The sequence below is a fragment of the Palaemon carinicauda genome, unplaced genomic scaffold (genome assembly GCF_036898095.1).
Source record: "Palaemon carinicauda isolate YSFRI2023 unplaced genomic scaffold, ASM3689809v2 scaffold545, whole genome shotgun sequence".
Lineage (NCBI taxonomy): Eukaryota > Metazoa > Arthropoda > Malacostraca > Decapoda > Palaemonidae > Palaemon > Palaemon carinicauda.
Window position 1 is genome coordinate 15,001 of NW_027171811.1, and position 19,810 is coordinate 34,810.

Below are 19,810 nucleotides of genomic sequence, written 5' to 3' on the forward strand. Positions count from 1 at the left end.
ATAGTACAAACTCAACACCCAGCCATCATGGTGGAAATTGGTTTATTCCATGTACAGAACCTAAATTCATCAGTGGTATATACAGAACAGTCAAAAGTATCCATGTTCTCTTTTGGTGCATGCAAAATATGATACCTGAAGGAGTGTATGATTCGATAGTTACAGAACTAGCAGCTTAGATTTGCGATATTGACAAGTCGGTTTGTTGAGGTGTAAATTGTTTTTAATTCAAATTATTCTATAGAATAAGTTCAGATTAAGTTAAGCACCATAACTAAGCTCCTTGAATACTTGTGCAACTGAGCAGTCAGAAAAAATCTTTCTGACTTTTGGTGTCACTGTGAAATTAAGATTCCAGTTGTTCCTCAACACTTCTCTCAAGGTAAATTTCAACATTAAAAGGCATATATCTTGAAAGAATATATATATTTTTATTCTCTTCTGATATAGAAATTTGAGATAGTAGATACCGTATGAAAAATCAAAGTAACCGAATATTATAATAGATAGCAAAAGTAGGTAAGAGTCAAAGTTTAAATGGAAGAAATAATCAGAAAAACTCTCAAGTCCTCATTCTTGCCAAATGTCCAGTTAACATACTAGAAACTTAGAAACTTTTGTTATTCTTGCTTTATCATTATATCAAGTCTCTAGTATCATTGGTGTCTTCTATTCCTCGTCGCTGTCATCTTTAGACCTAGATAAGAAATGCCGCCTCTCTGCTATGAAAGTAGGCCTGGACTGTGGCACAACAAGAGGAGCAGCTGCAGCCACTGGAGCAGGATTCTGTGGTATTACCACACTGGGGTTGACAACCACAGACCTGGTCACTTGAACAGGCTCGGCGTGGATCACTTGAACAGGCTCAGCGTGGATGTACTGACCGACAACGTTAGCCTCTGGAACTGAAACGACTGGAACAACGCTCTCCTGAACAGAAACGGAAGGCTGTGGAGCTACGGGTACGACGTGGCGTTGGGTGAAGACTAAGGAATCTGTAGCGGCAACTTGAACTGGTGCACTTTCAGCAATAACGGGGGTGGCGGCTGGTCTAGGGGGTTCTACTGCCACGACACTTGTCCTGAACTGTGATCTGGGTGCAGTTTCAAATTCGACAAATGAGACTGGGTCAGGATGGTGGACGACGGGGGCTGCGATTTCCCTGAAAACTGTTCTTGGCCTGTCGTCAAACTCTACTTCGACTTCCCTGTCGAAGTCATCGTCTTCGTACCTGGAAGGAGTTGAAAAAGTGAAGCCACTTGTTCTGGCTATAAATGCAAGCATTATTTTAGTATTTGTGTTTACCAAGAACTAAAAAAAAACTGTCCAAATAAATCTATACTCTTGCAGATTTTGAATTGGCAAGTACTGTTTTCTAAATCTTCTAGAAATTCAGATTTTGACAAGAGGTTCCTGTCTCACCTTATTTACATAGTATGGAAAATGAAATGTATATTTTGAACAATTTCAAGTAGACTGATGAGAATGAAGAAAACAAGCCATCAATAAGAAAGTTCAAAACATAAATTTTCCTCTATATTTACGAATATTTAATCCGGACATCCCTGTCAACATCTCTCAGTAGAGTAATACGACAGCTCGCAAGACCAATGACAGCCAGCAGTACAACCTGGGGAGAGGAAACAAGACAGAGTGAGGATGGTAAATTATAACTATATGTAAAACCAACAACGAGAGAGAGAGAGAGAGAGAGAGAGAGAGAGAGAGAGAGAGAGAGAGAGAGAGAGAGAGAGAGAGAGAGAGAGAGAGAGAGAGAGAGACCTTTTACTCACAGCCTTCATGATGCAGATGATGGTGTTATTTCAGAGAAGAGGATAGATTTCAAAGTTGACCCAATCGAAGGCGACTGCTAACTGGTGCTTGGACCTTGAATCCTTGTCCTTATATACCGAGGACAAGGGCTTCGGACAGAGGTCTTTTTCTTGTTTTATTTTTGGTTGCTTTTTGGATAGAGAATGAACGGGATATGGGTGGGGGGGATTATAAATGTGGAGGAGGATAAAGAAAGGAGAGTGGAGATTAAAACGAAGTTAGAGGTTTGTTTATATCTGAGAAACAGGTTATTTTGTTCAATGTTCTTTTTTTTTTTTTTTTTTTTTTTTTTTGATAATCCTTTTGGGGTTTATATAACGGTTACTTGCTCATTGTCGCTTTAGTGTTTTTTAAAACCAGTTCGTGTATTGCTGAGAATTCCTATTCAGTACCAGCTGAACTCGGCTGAGTTCCTGGTTAGGCTGGAGGAACGTAGAGAGTAGAGGTCCCCTTTTTTAGTTTTGTTTCTTGTTGTTGTCGGCTACCCCCCAAAATTGGGGGAAGTGCCTTTGGTATATGGATATGGATTTCTATTAGCCATGCAAACAGACGACCATTAAGTTTTGTTGAATGAGTCCTTGTCTTGTTCTTAGATAATGGCTTTATTTCTTATAATATATCAAGATAAAATATGTGTACATTGATTTGTATGGATAGATTCGTCAACTTAAACACGTGATTTTTTTTTTGTTTTGAATGAAACCTGCAGTTTTATTCCTGCAATGAAATTGTGCTGGTGTTTAACGAAACTTATTATTATTATTATTATTATTATTATTGTTGTTGTTCTTGTTCTTGTTTTTGTTGTTGTTGTTCTTGTTTTTGTTGTTGTTGTTCTTGTTTTTGTTGTTCTTGTTGTTGTTCTTGTTGTTGTTGTTGTTGTTGTTTTTGTTGTTGCTGTTGTTGTTTTTTTTTTTTTTGTCGTTACCTCCGCCAACGAAGTTGTTGTTGTTGTTAACTCCGCCAACGAAGTTGTTGTTGTTGTTACCTCCGCCAACGAAGTTGTTGTTGTTGTTACTTCCGCCAACGAAGTTGTTGTTGTTGTTACTTCCGCCAACGAAGTTGGAAGGAGGTTATGTTTTACACCCCCTGTTTGTGTTTGTTTCTTTGTGAACAGCTTTCTGGCCACAATTTTAATCGTAGATTAATGAAACTTGCAGTGATTAACTTTTATGTAAAAAGTTGGAAATTATTAAATTTTGGAAAGTCGTGTCAAAGGTCAAGGTCAAATGTCCAATTCACATAATCAGCCATAAGTTTAGACATCGTTGTCACATAGACTTCAAACTTGGCTCATATTTGAGTGTGTGAAAATTCACGCTAATTAATATATGTTAAAGTCAAAGGTTAAGGTCTAGAAATAAGCTGTCTCGGCGGAGTTTTACGCTCTATTGAGTGCCCCTCTGGTTGTTGCAGATATTTTTTTTAATACAAAAGACTAACCTTTAAGTTCTTTGTAGGATTTAAGTCTCCTGAAACTAATAGTTTTTCTGTATTACCATTTTGTATATTACTTTTCTTTGAGATATATTATTCATTATCGGTTTATATTATGATATCCCGGTAGAATCTCGTTAAAAAAAAAAAAATCTCCTTAAGTACTAGGTAACTGATCACGTGATCAATGCGCTCATTTGGAAAATACGTAGAGAATCACAAGCTTTTGTTTATCATTTATGAGAGAGAGAGAGAGAGAGAGAGAGAGAGAGAGAGAGAGAGAGAGAGAGAGAGAGAGAGAGAGAGAGAGAGAGAGAGAGATGTCTGAGAGGAAACAAATACAAAAGATGGGTGAGAACTAACAGGGTTTAATATACATACACAAAATCAGCATTACAAGTTCGGAAAACCAAAGAGACTGTTGTATGATACTTTAGGCATGCATAGCTGATTACCATTGGCATTTACTGTATATAGTTTTATATAAGTATAAATCAAAGCGAGTATCTGTTCTATAGTCACGACCAACGAGTGTAAAAATATCATAAACGTGTTTTGGCAACCCATTGTTAATTGAATCTATAGGATTCATCACAGTATTCAGTCTGCCAATAGATGGTTGAATCTGATAGGTTATTTAACTATTCCAAAGGTTTCATTATGTAGAGCAAGAGCCCGTGTCCCACATTGGTGGGGCAGTTGTAACAGAACCCAACATCAAGCAATCCACCCTTAGTGATTCTAATGTTTTATTATTATGCCCAGAAACATACCGTTAAGAAATTGATCCTGATGTCAAGAGGGGTTGCTAAGGCAGGGATGTAAAACCTTGATGTTCTGGCCACAGCAATAGGTGGAGTAACAGATTGCTAATGGGAACTAATGGTGTATAAAGTGAGCAACTGGCACTGTTTCATGTAGTGTAAATACTGAAATTTTTATGTTGAAAGGAAGTTTAGCATAGATGGTCAAAATATATTTTGCCATATGGGAGACTCGTAATGTATTGAGGCTCGTCTCTGTTCTTCCGGATGCGGGGAGGAGGTTCCATGTAAACGTTGAAGCTCGCCGAGTCTGGTGATCCGTATTCCATTCCAGTCAGAGAACATTGATTCACCAGCACTTGCTAGGAGATATGTTGCTCGCTAGCACGTGTATCTAGAGCAAGTACTGTATTCCATCAGGAAGGTGCTGGATTCTTGTAATACAGTTCCATCTGACTTCAGAGAAGTCTTACATTCACCTTTGTCTAGCCAATTCAGTTTGTAAGAGATATGTTATCCTTAAGTATGTCTCAAACTCGTGGACAATGCCCAAAGATGCTTTATTGTCACGTAGGGACCAAATGTCAGATTTCAGAAGCAAATAAGCTATAAAGCGAAAATCTACCAAAATCTCCAGCCCATGGAGGAATGTCTATCAAAGAGACTACTTGGTGAGCAAGCAGAGGGTCGAGACTTCCTGCTCTTGGCCAGGTAATTGCCGTTCACATGTTTACACTTTATAATATTATAAACTTCAACTGCTGTATTTTCCAGCTTCGCTGTAATCTATCCTATGCAAAGATTGAAGTTTTGTATTTACACCAGAACAATACTACAATTTAGGGCAAATGATATCAAAGCCCTCAGCCAACTTTCACAAAAGTTGGGCAACATAGGATGCGGCCATGTTATCCAAGTGCTTTAAAAAAAAACTTCTCATTTTAAGATTGTGACACCAACAAGGGATTACACATGGTGCACAGTATGGATTATTTGGTCTTTGGAGTATTCATTTGGCCCTTCACTGCATTTACTTCAAACCTATCTACTTTACTTCCATTTCCACTTCCTTCCTTTCAACTTGCTGTCCAACCTCTTAACTTTTGCTTTATATTGCAACTGCATGGGTTCCCCCCAGTTGCACCTGGGCTCTGAATGTCCTGACAGACCTCAGAGCCAGTCCATATAGCCCAGGTTTATAAATCCAATCCAAGAACTTAACAATATACAAGATCATCTTTTACATTTTTAATGCACACTTCAGATAATCCTTTTATTACCACATAATTCTAAGTTCTACGTATATCTCTAACTTGTCTAGTAAGAATTTTATTTCAAATTTTGCCTTCTTTGCTTCTTATAGTTAAAGCCATCAATCCTGCAACTAGTGAGTACTAAAATCATCTAAGATCTCAGAACAATCTCCTGTAGAACACAAAATTTGACAGGTGTAAGCTTCATGAAAGCACCAAGCACCAAGAATAAAGCTTTATTGGAGCTTACTTGAAAATTGATGAATGCAAAAATGTGTATGGTCCTTTACCACCTAATCATGAATTCTTGTATGTGGGGGTCTCTTGGTAATTGAATCTGAGACAAAATCCTATTTGATATGAACAATTCAGGACATCTCCTGTGGTATTACCACGCTGGGGTTGACAACCACAGACCTGGTCACTTGAACAGGCTCAGCGTGGATCACTTGAACAGGCTCAATTGACTCTTACAATTGCCAGCGTGGTAATACCACAGAATCCTGCTCCAGTGGCTGCAGCTGCTCCTCTTGTTGTGCCACAGTCCAGGCCTACTTTCATAGCAGAGAAGAGGCATTTCTTATCTAGGTCTAAAGATGACAGCGACAAAGAATAGAAGACACCAATGATGCTAGAGACTTGATATAATGATAAAGCAAGAATAACAAAAGTTTCTAAGTTTCTAGTATGTTAACTGGACATTTGGCAAGAATGAGGACTTGAGAGTTTTTCCGATTATTTCTTCCATTTAAACTTTGACTCTTACCTACTTTTGCTATCTATTATAATATTCGGTTACTTTGATTTTTCATACGGTATCTACTATCTCCCTATCCACACGCGAGGCAAATTCATGGCAGGTACTCTGATTTGCCCGGTATTCTCTCACTTTGAATCGCTGTTACCAGATCAAATAGCCTATGACGTCATCTACACTCGTGATCGCCAATCATACCACAAAATTGGTAATGGCGTATTCCTGGTGTCCATTTGCCCCTTTTGTGGAAAGGGCTTTTTAGGCTTGAAATGGAATCTCATTTACTCTTGTTCCCTATGAGCAGAATGTAGTTAGAAAAAATATTGGTTTTATTTTTTATTCTTACTTGAGAGAACACCAGAAGAAATTGGGGTTGAATGTTATTATGAACTGCACTTATCCAGCACTTCAAAACGGGCAAATTATTACACATTTTCGACTTTTTGGAAATTAAAAAAAAAAAGTTAACATTTACTTGGTGCCTCTTACCCTTATGACTGCCATGGGTTGGTTAATATTTTACTGTGATCATTAACCAATTACTTTTGGTGTTGTATTATTAGTAAACAGTCCCAGTCTGATAAAAAAAGGCCAGATAATTTAACAAACTAAGGCTGATTATTAGTGAATCAAGAGATGGAGGAATATAACAAAGTTGACCAAAGAAGATGGTGCTGTTTATCAATTAAAATTTTCTCCAGGACGTCCTGTACATCATATCTTTAGCAGAGCTTTAATCTTGCTGGGAGCCGTTACATTGTCCAATGTTATTTTGCAAAAGTTTTGTATCTCTGATACAGTGATTGTTGAAATTAAAGGCGCTGCAGAAAATAGGGGAAAATTTCAAGAGCTCAACCCCCTATTGTTATGAAGCACACTGAGGAAAAGTTATCATTGAAAGACATGAAGTATTGCAAGAATAGGGATTTTTATTTCCTTCAAAATATAGATACAAGTCGGGAGAGAAATTTTGAAATTAGTTTCACAGAGAATGTTGAAACTGCAGATGATAAAAATAAGTAATTGGCCAGTGGTCAATTCAAGATAAAGGTCAGAATGATAAGTTGGAAGTGGTACAAAGTATGGAGAACCTCTTTAAATACAAACATCCTGCTAAAGTTTTAGGACTCTACTTGTAGGGCCAGGTAATCATTCTAGAACATGTGGCACCAGCAGTTCTCAGAGGCCATTATATTAAAGCTCTTAGGTGCTTCTTCGTGTATCCTATTCCTCATCGCTATCATCGCTGGACCTGGAGACGTAACGCCTCGTCTCTGTGACAAAAGTAGGGTTGGCTCGGGTTACGACGAAGGGAGCTGGGGCAGGGGCTGGGACAGCTGGAACCACAGATCTGACCACTGGGGCAGCTTGAACTACGGTCCTAGCCACAGGAGCAGGCTGGGCTTGAACGTACTGAGTGACGACATTGGTCTGTGGAACCGAAACCACTGGAACGACTCGTTCTTGGACGAAGACAGGAGGCTGTGGAGCAGCTACTGGAACGACCTGTCTCTGAGTGAAGACTGGGGTCTGAGCAGCCACGATCTGCACTGGTGCAGTCTGAGCAGTCACAGAGCTTGTTCTGAACTGTACTGTAGGTGCTGCTCTGATTGGGGCTGCTACTTGCCTAAAAATTGTTCTGGGCCTGTCCTCATAATCGACTTCGACTTCCCGGTCGTAGTCGTCATCATACCTGAAGGAAAAATAGATTGCAGGAGAGTGTTTAAAGAGATTTGTATACAGATCTATAAATTAGTAAAAACTTAGATATATACAGTTGTTTTTGATAGAGCCAGTATAGGATGTAGCCTCATTGTCAAGCAGACAAGTGACCATGATTGGTTGCCAGATGAAAGCAAATGGAAGCAGTCTTCATCTATTTAAGAACATTAAAGTAAGCAGGACGATTGAAACTTTCCGCAACTATTTTCTGGATGAAAAACTTATATTATTTTAGTAAACAAACTATTGCTATAATGTTAAAAAGACCTTAGAATTTTGGTTTCCACTCACGAGTATTTGATCGTGAAATCCCTGCCAACATCTTGTAGATTAATGATATTACAGCTTGCTAGACCAATGAGAGCTAGGAGTACAACCTGAAAGTAGAAAAATCATTAAGATTTAGAAAAAAAGGTACAGGAATTGTTGTGATTGGCATTTAGTCTAGATCTATTCCATTGCATTCCATATTACATTAAGGTTTAGAAATTTCACACACACACAGACAAACACACACACACACACACACACACACTTGAGTGACTCTCAATTTTGAGTATAAGCCCAAAAGTTATAGACTGAAATCTTGGCCTAAGTAGATGGATTATATACAAATTCAGTGGGGGAGAGTGATTTCAAAATCAAAGTAAAATAAATAGAATATTATTTTGGGTTTGATATTTGGAAGTATAAACAGTCCTGAAGGAATTAGCTAATATATGAATAGATAAAGTTTATGAAATTCATTTCGATATGTAGCCAAAGTAAACAGGGTTAGCAAACCATGTTGTTTTGTATACAAAAGTCACTTATATATATATATATATATATATATATATATATATATATATATATATATATATATATATATATAATATATATATATATATATATAGAGAGAGAGAGAGAGAGAGAGAGAGAGAGAGAGAGAGAGAGAGAGAGAGAGAGAGAGAGAGAGAGAGAGAGAGAGAGAGAGAGAGAGAGAGAGAGAGAGAGCTTTTTTTCTCACAGCCTTCATGATGCAGATGATGGTGTTATCTCAGAGAAGAGGATAAATTTTCTGAGTTGATCGAAGCGAAGGCAACTGCTAACTGCTGCTTGGTCCTTGGAACCTTGTCCTTATATACAGAGGACAAGGGATGCAGCCACAGGTTGTTTTTATGCTTTTATCTTTTGTGTGCTTTAAAGCAGGGGGAAGGAGAGGGAATGGAGGAGGAGGAGGAGGAGGAGGAGGAGGAGAGGAGAGGGAGAGGTGGAGTACTTGCTACCTATGCTCATCTTATGGTTTTTTTTTCTCTTTGTTTTAATAGAAGTTTCGAGTTTTTTTTTAGGTTTGAATTGACTTAATTGTACAGTGGGTTTGTGTGGTTATTTTTAGTAGTGTAACGGATTTTTCTCTGTGATAGACTGCTTTTGGATTATGCATATGTATGTATAATTGTATGTGTATATGTATATATGTGTACTGTTGTATATATATATATATATATATATATATATATATATATTATATATATATACAGTATATATATATATGTATAATATATATATATATATATATGTATATATATTATATATATTTTATATATATATATATATATATATATATATATAATATATATACTATATATATATATATATATATATATAATATATATATATATGTATAATATATTTATAGATGTGTATATATATGTATACGTATATATTTATATATCTCATATATATATATATGTTTAATATATATATATGTATACATGTACTGTATTTGTTTATATATATGTGTGTTTATATACCGTATGTATGTATGATATATGTAATGCATATGTATATGTATGTACTGCAGTGTTTCCAGCTGTGACCAAACTATGTAATTATCTTCAAAATTGGTGGTCGAATCGTTTGAATTCAGAAGTTCAAACTTGTTGCAGAAGCATTTCAGTTGAAACATGTTTGACACAAGTCTTGTTTTGCAATTTATATGTCTGGTCTATTTTAATATTTTCACTAATTGTATGTTGCTTTTTGTGTATAGTTTATTCAGTTTCCTTTTTTCTATCCCGCGCTGGACTGCTTGCCTTGTTGGAGCCCATGGCCTTGTAGCATCTTGCTTTTCCAAATAGGGTTTGTAGCTTAGCAAGTAATAACGTTAATAATACCTAGTGGTTACACAAACAGTTCGTAACCTAAAAATACAAACTTTTATTCAAATGGTCATCTGTAAAAGGTTTTAAGTTATTTCCATATGATTTTACCAGTATAGGGACTCTACTCTTCATTAATTCATTTTCCTTTGATTTTAGATTAACATTAATTCGTATACGGAACAAATGCAACTTTAAATTATAAGCACAGTTAAAATGCTATTTTATTTCTAACCCGAGATTTCTCCTTTCATTATAAATTAACCCTAATTTGTATTCTTACCTTTCAAAGGACAGCTGTTCATTTTAGGTCAGGTCTGGCATGTAGTTATTAGACCACCTCATAAAAGAGCATTGTTCAATGAATTGATAGTGGGGTGATCTTCACCAAAAGCCAGCTTTCTCAGTTGATGTGCTCGCATGATCACAGGGCATCAGGTTTGACTACTCTTGTGCCCCTTCTGGGGTTCATACATGGGTCAGGACTTTTTAGATTCTGGTGATTTCGCCAACAACCAGCTTTCTCAGTTGATGTGCTTGCATGATCACAGGCAGCCGGTTCACCAAAAGCCAGCTTTCTCAGTGAACTAGCTCGCATGATCACAGACAGCAGGGTTGACCACTCATGTCCCCTCTGGGGTTCTGACCTGGATCAGGGGCTTGTTTTCAAATTCCGGCGAGTTCAAAAACCGCCAGCTTTCTCAGTTGATGTGCTCGCATGATCACAGGCAGCCCGGTTGACCACACTTGTGTATCCCCTCTGGGGCTTTGATCTGGGTCAGGGTCCTTTTTTTCAGTGGTGTGTTATATCATACCCAGTTTGGAATATTTGCTTGATGCTTCTCCTGCTTCCATTCTGGATAAAGCACTAGCAACAATCCATCCTAGTTGTGGCATTTGTAAGGATCCTGAGATTCCCATACTGGCGACAAAGTGGTTTGTTCTCTTAGCAAGCTGTGGTTTTTGGCTTTTACACTGCAGTATATCTACATAATATTGAGTTAAATTGTCTGGGCATCACCTATCTTAAAGGTTGATGCAATTGGTTTTCCAGGGATCTTTGCCTTATGGTATACAATAGTAATTGTTCCATGGGTGGTGCCTTTCCCATTAGCAGTGTCCTCTGAAAAGTCTGCTATATTTTGCAATAAACACCCATAACCTTTTTCAAGAATGATGGTACATAAGAACTTGGAACTCTCTGGGGTTTTGAGCTACAAAATTGGCTATAGCTGTTTTAGTTAGCCATATGGAACACAGTAATCATTTACACTAAAAAGATCCATTAGTATCTTTTCGCGGGTGTCGTGATGAACATTCAAGTCATTGCCAGAACATGTAGGTTTTCTAGTGCATGGGGTAGCCTGTATACTGCTGATTCTCTTCTTGGCTGGTAGTTTACTTTTCAATTTGTTTTAAATCTGTATGTACATGATGTTTTGGCTGGCTCCAAGTTGTGTCAGCAAATTTTGTAAATTACATATCTTTGAGATATATTCATTATCGGTTTATATTATGAAATCCAGGTAGACTCGTTAAATACCAGGTAACGATCACGTGATCAATGAGCTTCTTTTGAAAATACGTAGAGAATTAATAGCTTTTAAGAGGATTAGCAACACAGAGAGAGAGAGAGAGAGAGAGAGAGAGAGAGAGAGGAGAGAGAGAGAGAGGAGAGAGAGAGGAGAGAGAGAGAGAGAGAGAGAGAGGAGAGAGGAGAGAGAGAGCCATGTCTGAGGGGAAAACAAAAACAAAAGAATGATGAGAACTAACAGGGTTTTAATATACATATAGAAAGTCAGCAATACAGGTCCAGAATACCAATGGGATTGTTGTATGTTACTTTAGGCATGCATAGCTGATTACCATTGGCATGTACTGTATATAGGTTTACATAAGTATACATTAAAGTGACCCTCTGTTCTATAGTCACTACTAAAGAGTCTAAAGATGTCATAAACGTTTTCTTGGCAAAATACTGTTCGTTAAATCTAAAGGATTTATCAGTGTCCAGGGCTGCCTTATATGTGGGAATCTAATGTCTGTTATTTAACTAATCCAAAGGTTTCATTATGCAGATCAGGCAACTTTTAAAGCCTGCCAGCGCAAGAGCCTCGTATCCACATAGGTGGGGCAGTTGTAACCTAACCCAACATCAAGCAATCCACCCTTAGTGATTCCGATGTTTTATTATTATGCCCAGAAACATACCGTTAAGAAATTGATCCTGATATCAGAGTGGTTGCTAAGGGCAGGGATGTTAAAACCTTGGCTGTGCTGGCCTCAGCTATAGGTGAAATCTTGATCTCCTGGCCACAGCAATAGGTGGAGCAGCAGATAGCTAATGGGTACTGATGGTATATAAAGTGAGGAATGGGTATTGTTTCATGTAGTGGAAATACTAAAATTTTTATGTTGAAAGTTAGTTAAGCATAGATGATCAAACTATATTTTTCCACATGGGAGACTTGTAATTAGTCGAGGCTCATCTGTGTTTAAAGGTTTAAAGGCCGCTCATGAATGACAGAGGCAAGGGACAGTGACATTGCCCTAGCAATCAGGACAATGCCTCCTCTCTACCCAAGCTAGGACCAAGGAGGGGCCAGGCAGTGGCTGCTGATGACTCACCCAGATAGACCTATAGGCTCCCCCAAACCCCCCAAACTCAGCTGATAAGGATAGTAAGGTTGCAGACACTAATGACACTAACGAGTCTGAGCAGGACTCTAACCCCCGACTGGCAAACACCAGGCAGAGACTTTACCAATCAGGCCACAGCAACCCTTCAGGACGAGGCGAGGAGGTTCCATGTAAAAGTTGATGCTCGCAGTGTCTGGCGATTGGTATTCCATTCCAGTCTGGGAACATTGTTTCACTAGGAGATATGTTGCTCACTAGCGTGTGTATCCAGAGAAAATTACGGTTTTCCTTCAGGAAGGTTCTGGATCCTTCTAATACAGTTCCATCTGACTTCAGAGAAGTCTTGCATTCACCTTTGTCTAGCCGATTCAGTTTGTAAGAGGTATGTTATCCTTAAGCATGTCTCAAATTCGAGGGCAATGCCCAAAGATGCTGTAGTGTCATATTGGGGACAAATGTCAAGAGTTCAGAAGGAGATGAAGCTGGAAAGCTTAAAGCTACCAAAATCTCCAGCCAGTGGAGGAACGTCTATCAAAGAGACTACTTTGGTGAGCAAACAGAGGGTCGAGACTTCCCTGCTCCTGGCCAGGTAATTGCCGGTCACCTGTTTACACCTCGTTCTAAAATTTCAATTTCTGTATTCTCCAGCTTCACTGTAATCACTCCTATGCAAAGATTTAAGATTTGTATTTACACCAGAACAATGCTACATTTTAGGGCAAAGGAAATCAAAGCCCTCAGCCAACTTTTACAAAAGTTGGGCATCATAGGATGTAGGCCTGATATCCAGCAAGGCTTAGGTATGAAGTGCTGTCAAAAAACTTTGTATTTAGAGATCGTGACACCCTGTAGGATTGTAAATGATGCACTGTAAGGCTTACTTGGTCTTTGCAGTATTCGTTTAGCCCTTCATTGTACTTACTTCCAAACCATCTACCTTACATCCTTTCTTTCAACTTACTGTCCAATCTATTCAACTTTTGCTTCATATTGTAACTACAGGGATTCCCCCCCCCCCCTAGTTGCATCTAGGTACTGAATGTCTTGGCAGACCCCAGCATTGGGCTACATAGCCCAAATTTATGAATCCAATCTATGAACTTTTCAATATACGAGATCATCTTTTACCTTTTTAATGCGCTCTTCAGATAATCCATTATTGCCACACCATTTGGAAGTTCTACATAAATCTCTTAACTTGTCCAGTAAGTTATTTATTTCAAATGTTGCCTTCTTTGCTTCTTATAGTTAACGCCATCAATCCTGCAACTAGCGAGTACTAAAATCATCTAAGATCTCGGAACATTCTCCTGTAGAACACAAAATTTGACAGGTGTAAGCTTCATAAAAGCACTAAGCACCAACAATAAATCTCTGTTGGAGCTTACTTAAAAATTGAAGAATTCGAAATAGTGTGTGGTTCTCTACCACCTAGTTATGAAATCTTGTATGTGAGGGTCTCTTGGTAATTGATTTGGAGACAAAATCATGTTTAATATGAACAAATCATGACACCTCCATAGTCAAGCTTAAGCCCCTTCCACACGAGGGGCAAATTCAGGGCGGGCACTCTGATTTGCTTGGTATTCTCTCGCTTTGAAACAGTGTTACCAGATAAAATAGTCTATGACGTCCTCTACCCTCGTGATCGCCAACTATACCACAAAATTGGTAACGGCATATGCTTGTCGTGCTTTTGCCCCTCGTGTGGAAGGGCTCTTTAGGCTTGAAATGGAATCGCATGTACTCATGTTTCCTATGAGTGGGCTGTAGCTAAAACCATATGTATTTATTTTTTGATCTTAAGAGAACACCAGAAGAAATGGGGTTGGAATGTTGTTATTATGAATTGCACTTATCCAGCAATTTGGAACGGGGAAAACCATTACACTTTCGAGTATCATTTAAAAAGTTTAAATAAAAATTCACTGTGACCTGTAATGCACTAGGTGCCTCTTAGCCATTATGATTGTCCATGTGGTGGTTAATAGTTACTATAATTATTAAACAATTACTTTTGGATGCCATAATATTAGTAAAAGAGTCCCAGTCTGATAAAAAAAAGGCCAGATATTCTAACAAATTAAAGCTGATTATTAATGAATTGAGTGATGGAGGGAATATTACAAAATTCTCCAAAGATGGTGCTGTTTATCAATTAAATTTTCTCCAGGACGTCTGTACATCATATCTTTAGCAGAGTTTTAATCCTGCTGGGAGCCGTTACATTGTCCAAATGTTATTTTGCATAATTTTTCTATCTTTGATACAGCGATTGTTGAAATTAAATGGGGTGGCAGAAAATAGGGGGGAAAGTTTCAAGAGCTCCACCCCCTATTGTTATGAAGCAAATTGAGGAAGAGTTATCATTGAAAGGCATGAAGTATTGCAAGAATAAGGATTTTTATTTCCTTCAAAATATAGATACAAGTCGGGAGAGAAATTTTGAAATTCGTTTCACAGAGAATGTTGAAACTGCAGATGATAAAAATAAGTAATTGGCCAGTGGTCAATTAAAGATAAAGGTCAGAATGATAGTTGGAAGTGGTACAAAGTATGGAGAACCTCTTTAAATACAAACATCCTGCTAAGTTTTAGGACTCTACTTGTATGGCCAGGTAATCATTTCTAGAACACGTGGCACCAGCAGTTCTCAGAGGTCATTATATTAAAGCTCTTAGGTGCTTCTTTCTGTACCCTATTCCTCGTCGCTATCATCGCTGGATCTGGAGACGTAACGCCTCGTCTCTGTGACAAAAGTAGGTTGGCTCGGGTTACGACGAAGGGAGCTGGGGCAGGGGCTGGGACAGCTGGAACCACAGATCTGACCACTGGGGCAGCTTGAACTACGGCCCTAGCCACTGGAGCAGGCTGGGCTTGAACGTACTGAGTGACGACATTGGACTGTGGAACCGAAACCACTGGAACGACTCGTTCCTGGACGAAGACAGGAGGCTGTGGAGCAGCTACTGGAACGACCTGTCTCTGGGTGAAGACTGGGGTCTGAGCGGCTACGATCTGCACTGGTGCAGTCTGAGCAGTTACAGAGCTTGTTCTGAACTGTACTGTTGGTGCTGCTCTGACCTGGGCGATTGGGGCTGCTACTTGCCTAAAAATTGTTCTGGGCCTGTCCTCATAATCGACTTCGACTTCCGGTCGTAGTCGTCATCATACCTGAAGGACAAATAGATTGCGGGATAGTCTTTAAGGCAATTTGTATACAGATCTCTAGATTGGTAAAAACATAGATATATACAGTTTATGTTTTTGATAGAGCCAGTATAGGATGTAGCCTCATTGTCAAGCAGACAGGTGACCATGATTGGTTGCCAGATGAAAGCAATGGAAGCAAACTTCATCTATTCAAGAAAGTAAGCAGGACGATTTAAAGTATCCACAATTATTTTCTGTATGAGAAACTGATATTATTTTAGTAAACAAACTATTGCTATAATGTTAAAAAGACCTTAGAATTTTGCTTTGCACTCACGAGTATTTGATCGTGAAATCCCTGCCAACATCTTGTAGATTAATGAAATTACAGCTTGCTAGACCAATGAGAGCTAGGAGTACAACCTGAAAGTAGAAAAATCATCAAGATTTAGAAAAAAAGGTACAAGAATTGTTGTGATTGGCATTTAGTCTAGATCTATTCCATTGCATTTCATATTACATTAAGGTTTAGAAATTGCACACACACACACACACACACACACACACACACACACACACACACCACACACACACACACAATGTCAATTTTGAGTAGAAGCCCAAAAGTTATAGGCTGAAATCTTGGCCTAGGTAGATGCTCTATATACAATTCCGGTGGGGGAAAAGTTATTTCAAAATCAAAGTAAAATAAATAGAAATAGGTTGTTTTGGGTTTGATATCTGGAATTTCAAGTATAGAAAAAATTCTGTAGGAATTAGCTAATAAATAGATGGATAAAGTTTATGAAATTCATTTCAATGTGTAGACAAAACAAACAGGGTTAGCAAACTATGTTGTTTTGAGAGAGAGAGAAATAATGTTTTAGAGAGAAAAAGAATTTGAATAGAGATTTAGGGTAGGGTCATTCGAGAGAGAGAGAGAGAGAGAGAGAGAGAGAGAGAGAGAGAGAGAGAGAGAGAGTGAGGAGAGAGAGAGAGAGAGAGAGAAACTAGCTAGCTTTATCTCACAGCCTTCATGATGGATGCAGACGATGTTGTTATCTCAGAGAAGAGGATAAATTTTCAGAGTTGATCGAAGCGAAGGCAACTGCTAACTGCTGCTTGGTCCTTGAATCCTTGTCCTTATATACAGAGGACAAGGGATGCAGCCACAGGTTGTTTTTGTGCTTTTATCTTTGTTCGCTTTAAAGCAGGGGGAAGGAGAGGGAATGTAGGAGAGGAGGAGGAGGAGAGGAGAGGAGGAGAGGAGAGGAGAGGGAGAGGTGGAGTACTTGCTACCTATGCTCATCTTATGGTTTTTTTTTCTCTTTGTTTTAATAGAAGTTTCGAGTTTTTTTAGGTTTGACTTGACTTAAATGTACAGTGGGTTGTGTGGTTATTTTTTAGTTGTGTAACGGATTTTTCTCTGCGATAGGACTGCTTTTGGATTATGCATATGTATGTATAATTGTATGTGTATATGTATATGTGTACTGGTGTGTGTGTATATATATATATATATATATATATATATATATATATATATATATATATATATATATATATATATATATATGTGTGTGTGTGTGTGTGTATATATATGTATATACATGTTTTATATATATATATATATATATATATATATATATATATATATATATATATATATATGTGTGTTGTGTGTGTGTGTGTGTGTTTGTGTATAATATATTTATAGATGTGTATATATATGTATACGTATATATTTATATATCATATGTATATTGTTTATATATATGTATACATGTACTGTATTTGTTTATATATATATGTGTTTATATACCGTATGTATGTATGATATATGTAATGCATATGTATATATATGTACTGCAGTGTTTCCAGCTGTGACCAAACTATGTAATTATCTTCAAAATTGGTGGTCGAATCGTTTGAATTTCAGAAGTTCAAACTTGTTGCAGAAGCATTTCAGTTGAACATGTTTGACACAAGTCTTGTTTTGTAATTTATATGTCTGGTTTATTTTATATTTTTCACTAATTGTATGTTGCTTTTCGTGTATAGTTTATTCAGTTTCCTTTTTTCTATCCCGCGCTGGACTGCTTGCCCTGTTGGAGCCCATGGCCTTGTAGCATCTTGCTTTTCCAAACAGGGTTGTAGCTTAGCAAGTAATAACGTTAATAATACCTAGTGGTTACACAAACAGTTCGTAACCTAAAAATACAAACTTTTATTCAAATGGTCATCTATAAAAGGTTTTAAGTTATTTCCATATGATTTTACCAGTATAGGGACTCCACTCTTCATCAATTCATTTTCCTTTGATTTTAGATTAACATTAATTCGTATACGGAACAAATTCAACTTTAAATTATAAGCACAGTTAAAATGCTATTTTATTTCTAACCCGAGATTTCTCCTTTCATTATAAATTAACCCTAATTTGTATTCTTACCATTCAAAGGACAGCTGTTCATTTTAGGTCAGGTCTGGCATGTAGTTATTAGACCACCTCATAAAAGAGCATTGTTGAATGAATTGATAGTGGGGTGATGTTCACCAAAAGCCAGCTTTCTCAGTTGATGTGCTCGCATGATCACAGGCATCAGGTTTGACTACTCTTGTGCCCCTTCTGGGGTTCATACATGGGTCAGGACTTTTTAGATTCTGGTGATTTCGCCAACAGCCAGCTTTCTCAGTTGATGTGCTTGCATGATCACAGGCAGCCAGGTTCACCAAAAGCCAGCTTTCTCAGTGAACTTGCTCGCATGATCACAGACAGCAGGGTTGACCACTCATGTCCCCTCTGGGGCTCCGACCTGGATCAGGGCTTGTTTTCAAATTCCGGCGAGTTCAAAAACCGCCAGCTTTCTCAGTTGATGTGCTCGCACGATCACAGGCAACCCGGTTGACCACACTTGTGGGGCTTCGACCTGGTCAGGGGCTTGTTTTCAATGGTGAGTTATCTCATACCCAGTCTGGAATATTTGCTTGATACTACTACTTCCATTCTGGATAAATAAGTAGCATCAATACATCCTAGCTGTGACATTTGGTAGGATCCTGAGATTTCCATACTGGCGACAAAGTGGTTTGCCCTCTTAGCACACTGCAGTTTTGGCTTTTTACAGTGCAGCATATCGTAAAGGTTGGAGCAATTGGGTTTCCAGGGATCTTAGCCTTATGGTATACAATAGTAATTGTTCCATGGGTGGCGCCTTTCCCATTAGCAGTGTCCTCTGAAAAGTCTGCTATATTTCACAATAAACACAAATACACTTTTCAAGAATGATGGTACATAAGAACTTGGAACTCTCTGGGGTTTTGAGCAAAAAAATTGGCTATAGCTGTTTTAGTTAGCCATATGGAACACAGTAATCATTTACACTAAAAAGATCCATTAGTATCTTTCGTGGGTGTCGTGATGAACATTCAAGTCAGTGCCAGAACATGTAGGTTTTCTAGTGCATGGGGTAGCCTGTATACTGCTGATTCTCTTCTTGGCTGGTAGTTTACTTTTCAATTTGTTTTAAATCTGTATGTACATGATGTTTTGGCTGGCTCCAAGTTGTGTCAGCAAATTTTGTAAATTACATATCTTTGAGATATATTCATTATCGGTTTATATTATGAAATCCAGGTGGACTTGTTAAATACCAGGTAACGATCACGTGATCAATGCGCTTCTTTTGAAAATACGTAGAGAATTACTTGCTTTTAAGAGGATTAGCAACTGAGAGAGAGAGAGAGAGAGAGAGAGAGAGAGAGAGAGAGAGAGAGAGAGAGAGAGAGAGCCATGTCTGAGGGGAAAACAAAAACAAAAGAATGATGAGAACTAACAGGGTTTAATATACATATAGAAAGTCAGCAATACAGGTCCAGAATACCAATGGGATTGTTGTATGTTACTTTAGGCATGCATAGCTGATTACCATTGGGATCTACTGTATATAGGTTTACATAAGTATACATTAAAGTGACCCTCTGTTCTATAGTCACTACTAAAGAGTCTAAAGATGTCATAAACGTTTCTTGGCAACATACTGTTCGTTAAATCTAAAGGATTTATCAGTGTCCAGGCTGCCTTATATGTGGGAATCTAATGTCTGT

The 19,810-nt window shown here is 38.0% G+C and overlaps 2 protein-coding genes, 1 long non-coding RNA gene and 1 pseudogene across 5 annotated transcripts in view; 1 reads left to right on the plus strand and 3 right to left on the minus strand.

The window, feature by feature from the left end:
- Window positions 1–19,810, plus strand: part of LOC137637134 (uncharacterized) — a 100,637-nt gene that overhangs the window by 11,610 nt on the left and 69,217 nt on the right. The window lies entirely within an intron of this gene.
- Window positions 410–1,922, minus strand: LOC137637127 (uncharacterized). Its single transcript, XM_068369408.1, has 3 exons — window positions 1,794–1,922; window positions 1,545–1,630; window positions 410–1,231 (listed from the first exon to the last, which is right to left on the minus strand). Exons 1-3 carry the CDS (start codon window positions 1,800–1,802, stop codon window positions 670–672), a joined length of 657 nt encoding a protein of 218 aa, XP_068225509.1. The 5' UTR covers window positions 1,803–1,922; the 3' UTR covers window positions 410–669.
- On the minus strand, window positions 6,956–8,901 carry LOC137637130 (uncharacterized). The gene is made up of 3 exons (XM_068369410.1): window positions 8,776–8,901; window positions 8,058–8,143; window positions 6,956–7,737 (listed from the first exon to the last, which is right to left on the minus strand). The coding sequence occupies exons 1-3, from the start codon at window positions 8,782–8,784 to the stop codon at window positions 7,269–7,271; spliced, it is 564 nt and encodes a 187-aa protein (XP_068225511.1). The 5' UTR covers window positions 8,785–8,901; the 3' UTR covers window positions 6,956–7,268.
- LOC137637129 (uncharacterized) lies at window positions 15,175–16,850 on the minus strand (annotated as a pseudogene).

Coding starts and splice junctions, on each gene's coding strand:
- LOC137637127 (XM_068369408.1), bottom strand. Junction 1,232..1,544: donor GATGTCCGGATTAAATATTC/GTAAATATAGAG, acceptor AACTCCTTCCAG/GTACGAAGACGATGACTTCG.
- LOC137637130 (XM_068369410.1), bottom strand. Junction 7,738..8,057: donor GATTTCACGATCAAATACTC/GTGAGTGGAAAC, acceptor TTTTTCCTTCAG/GTATGATGACGACTACGACC.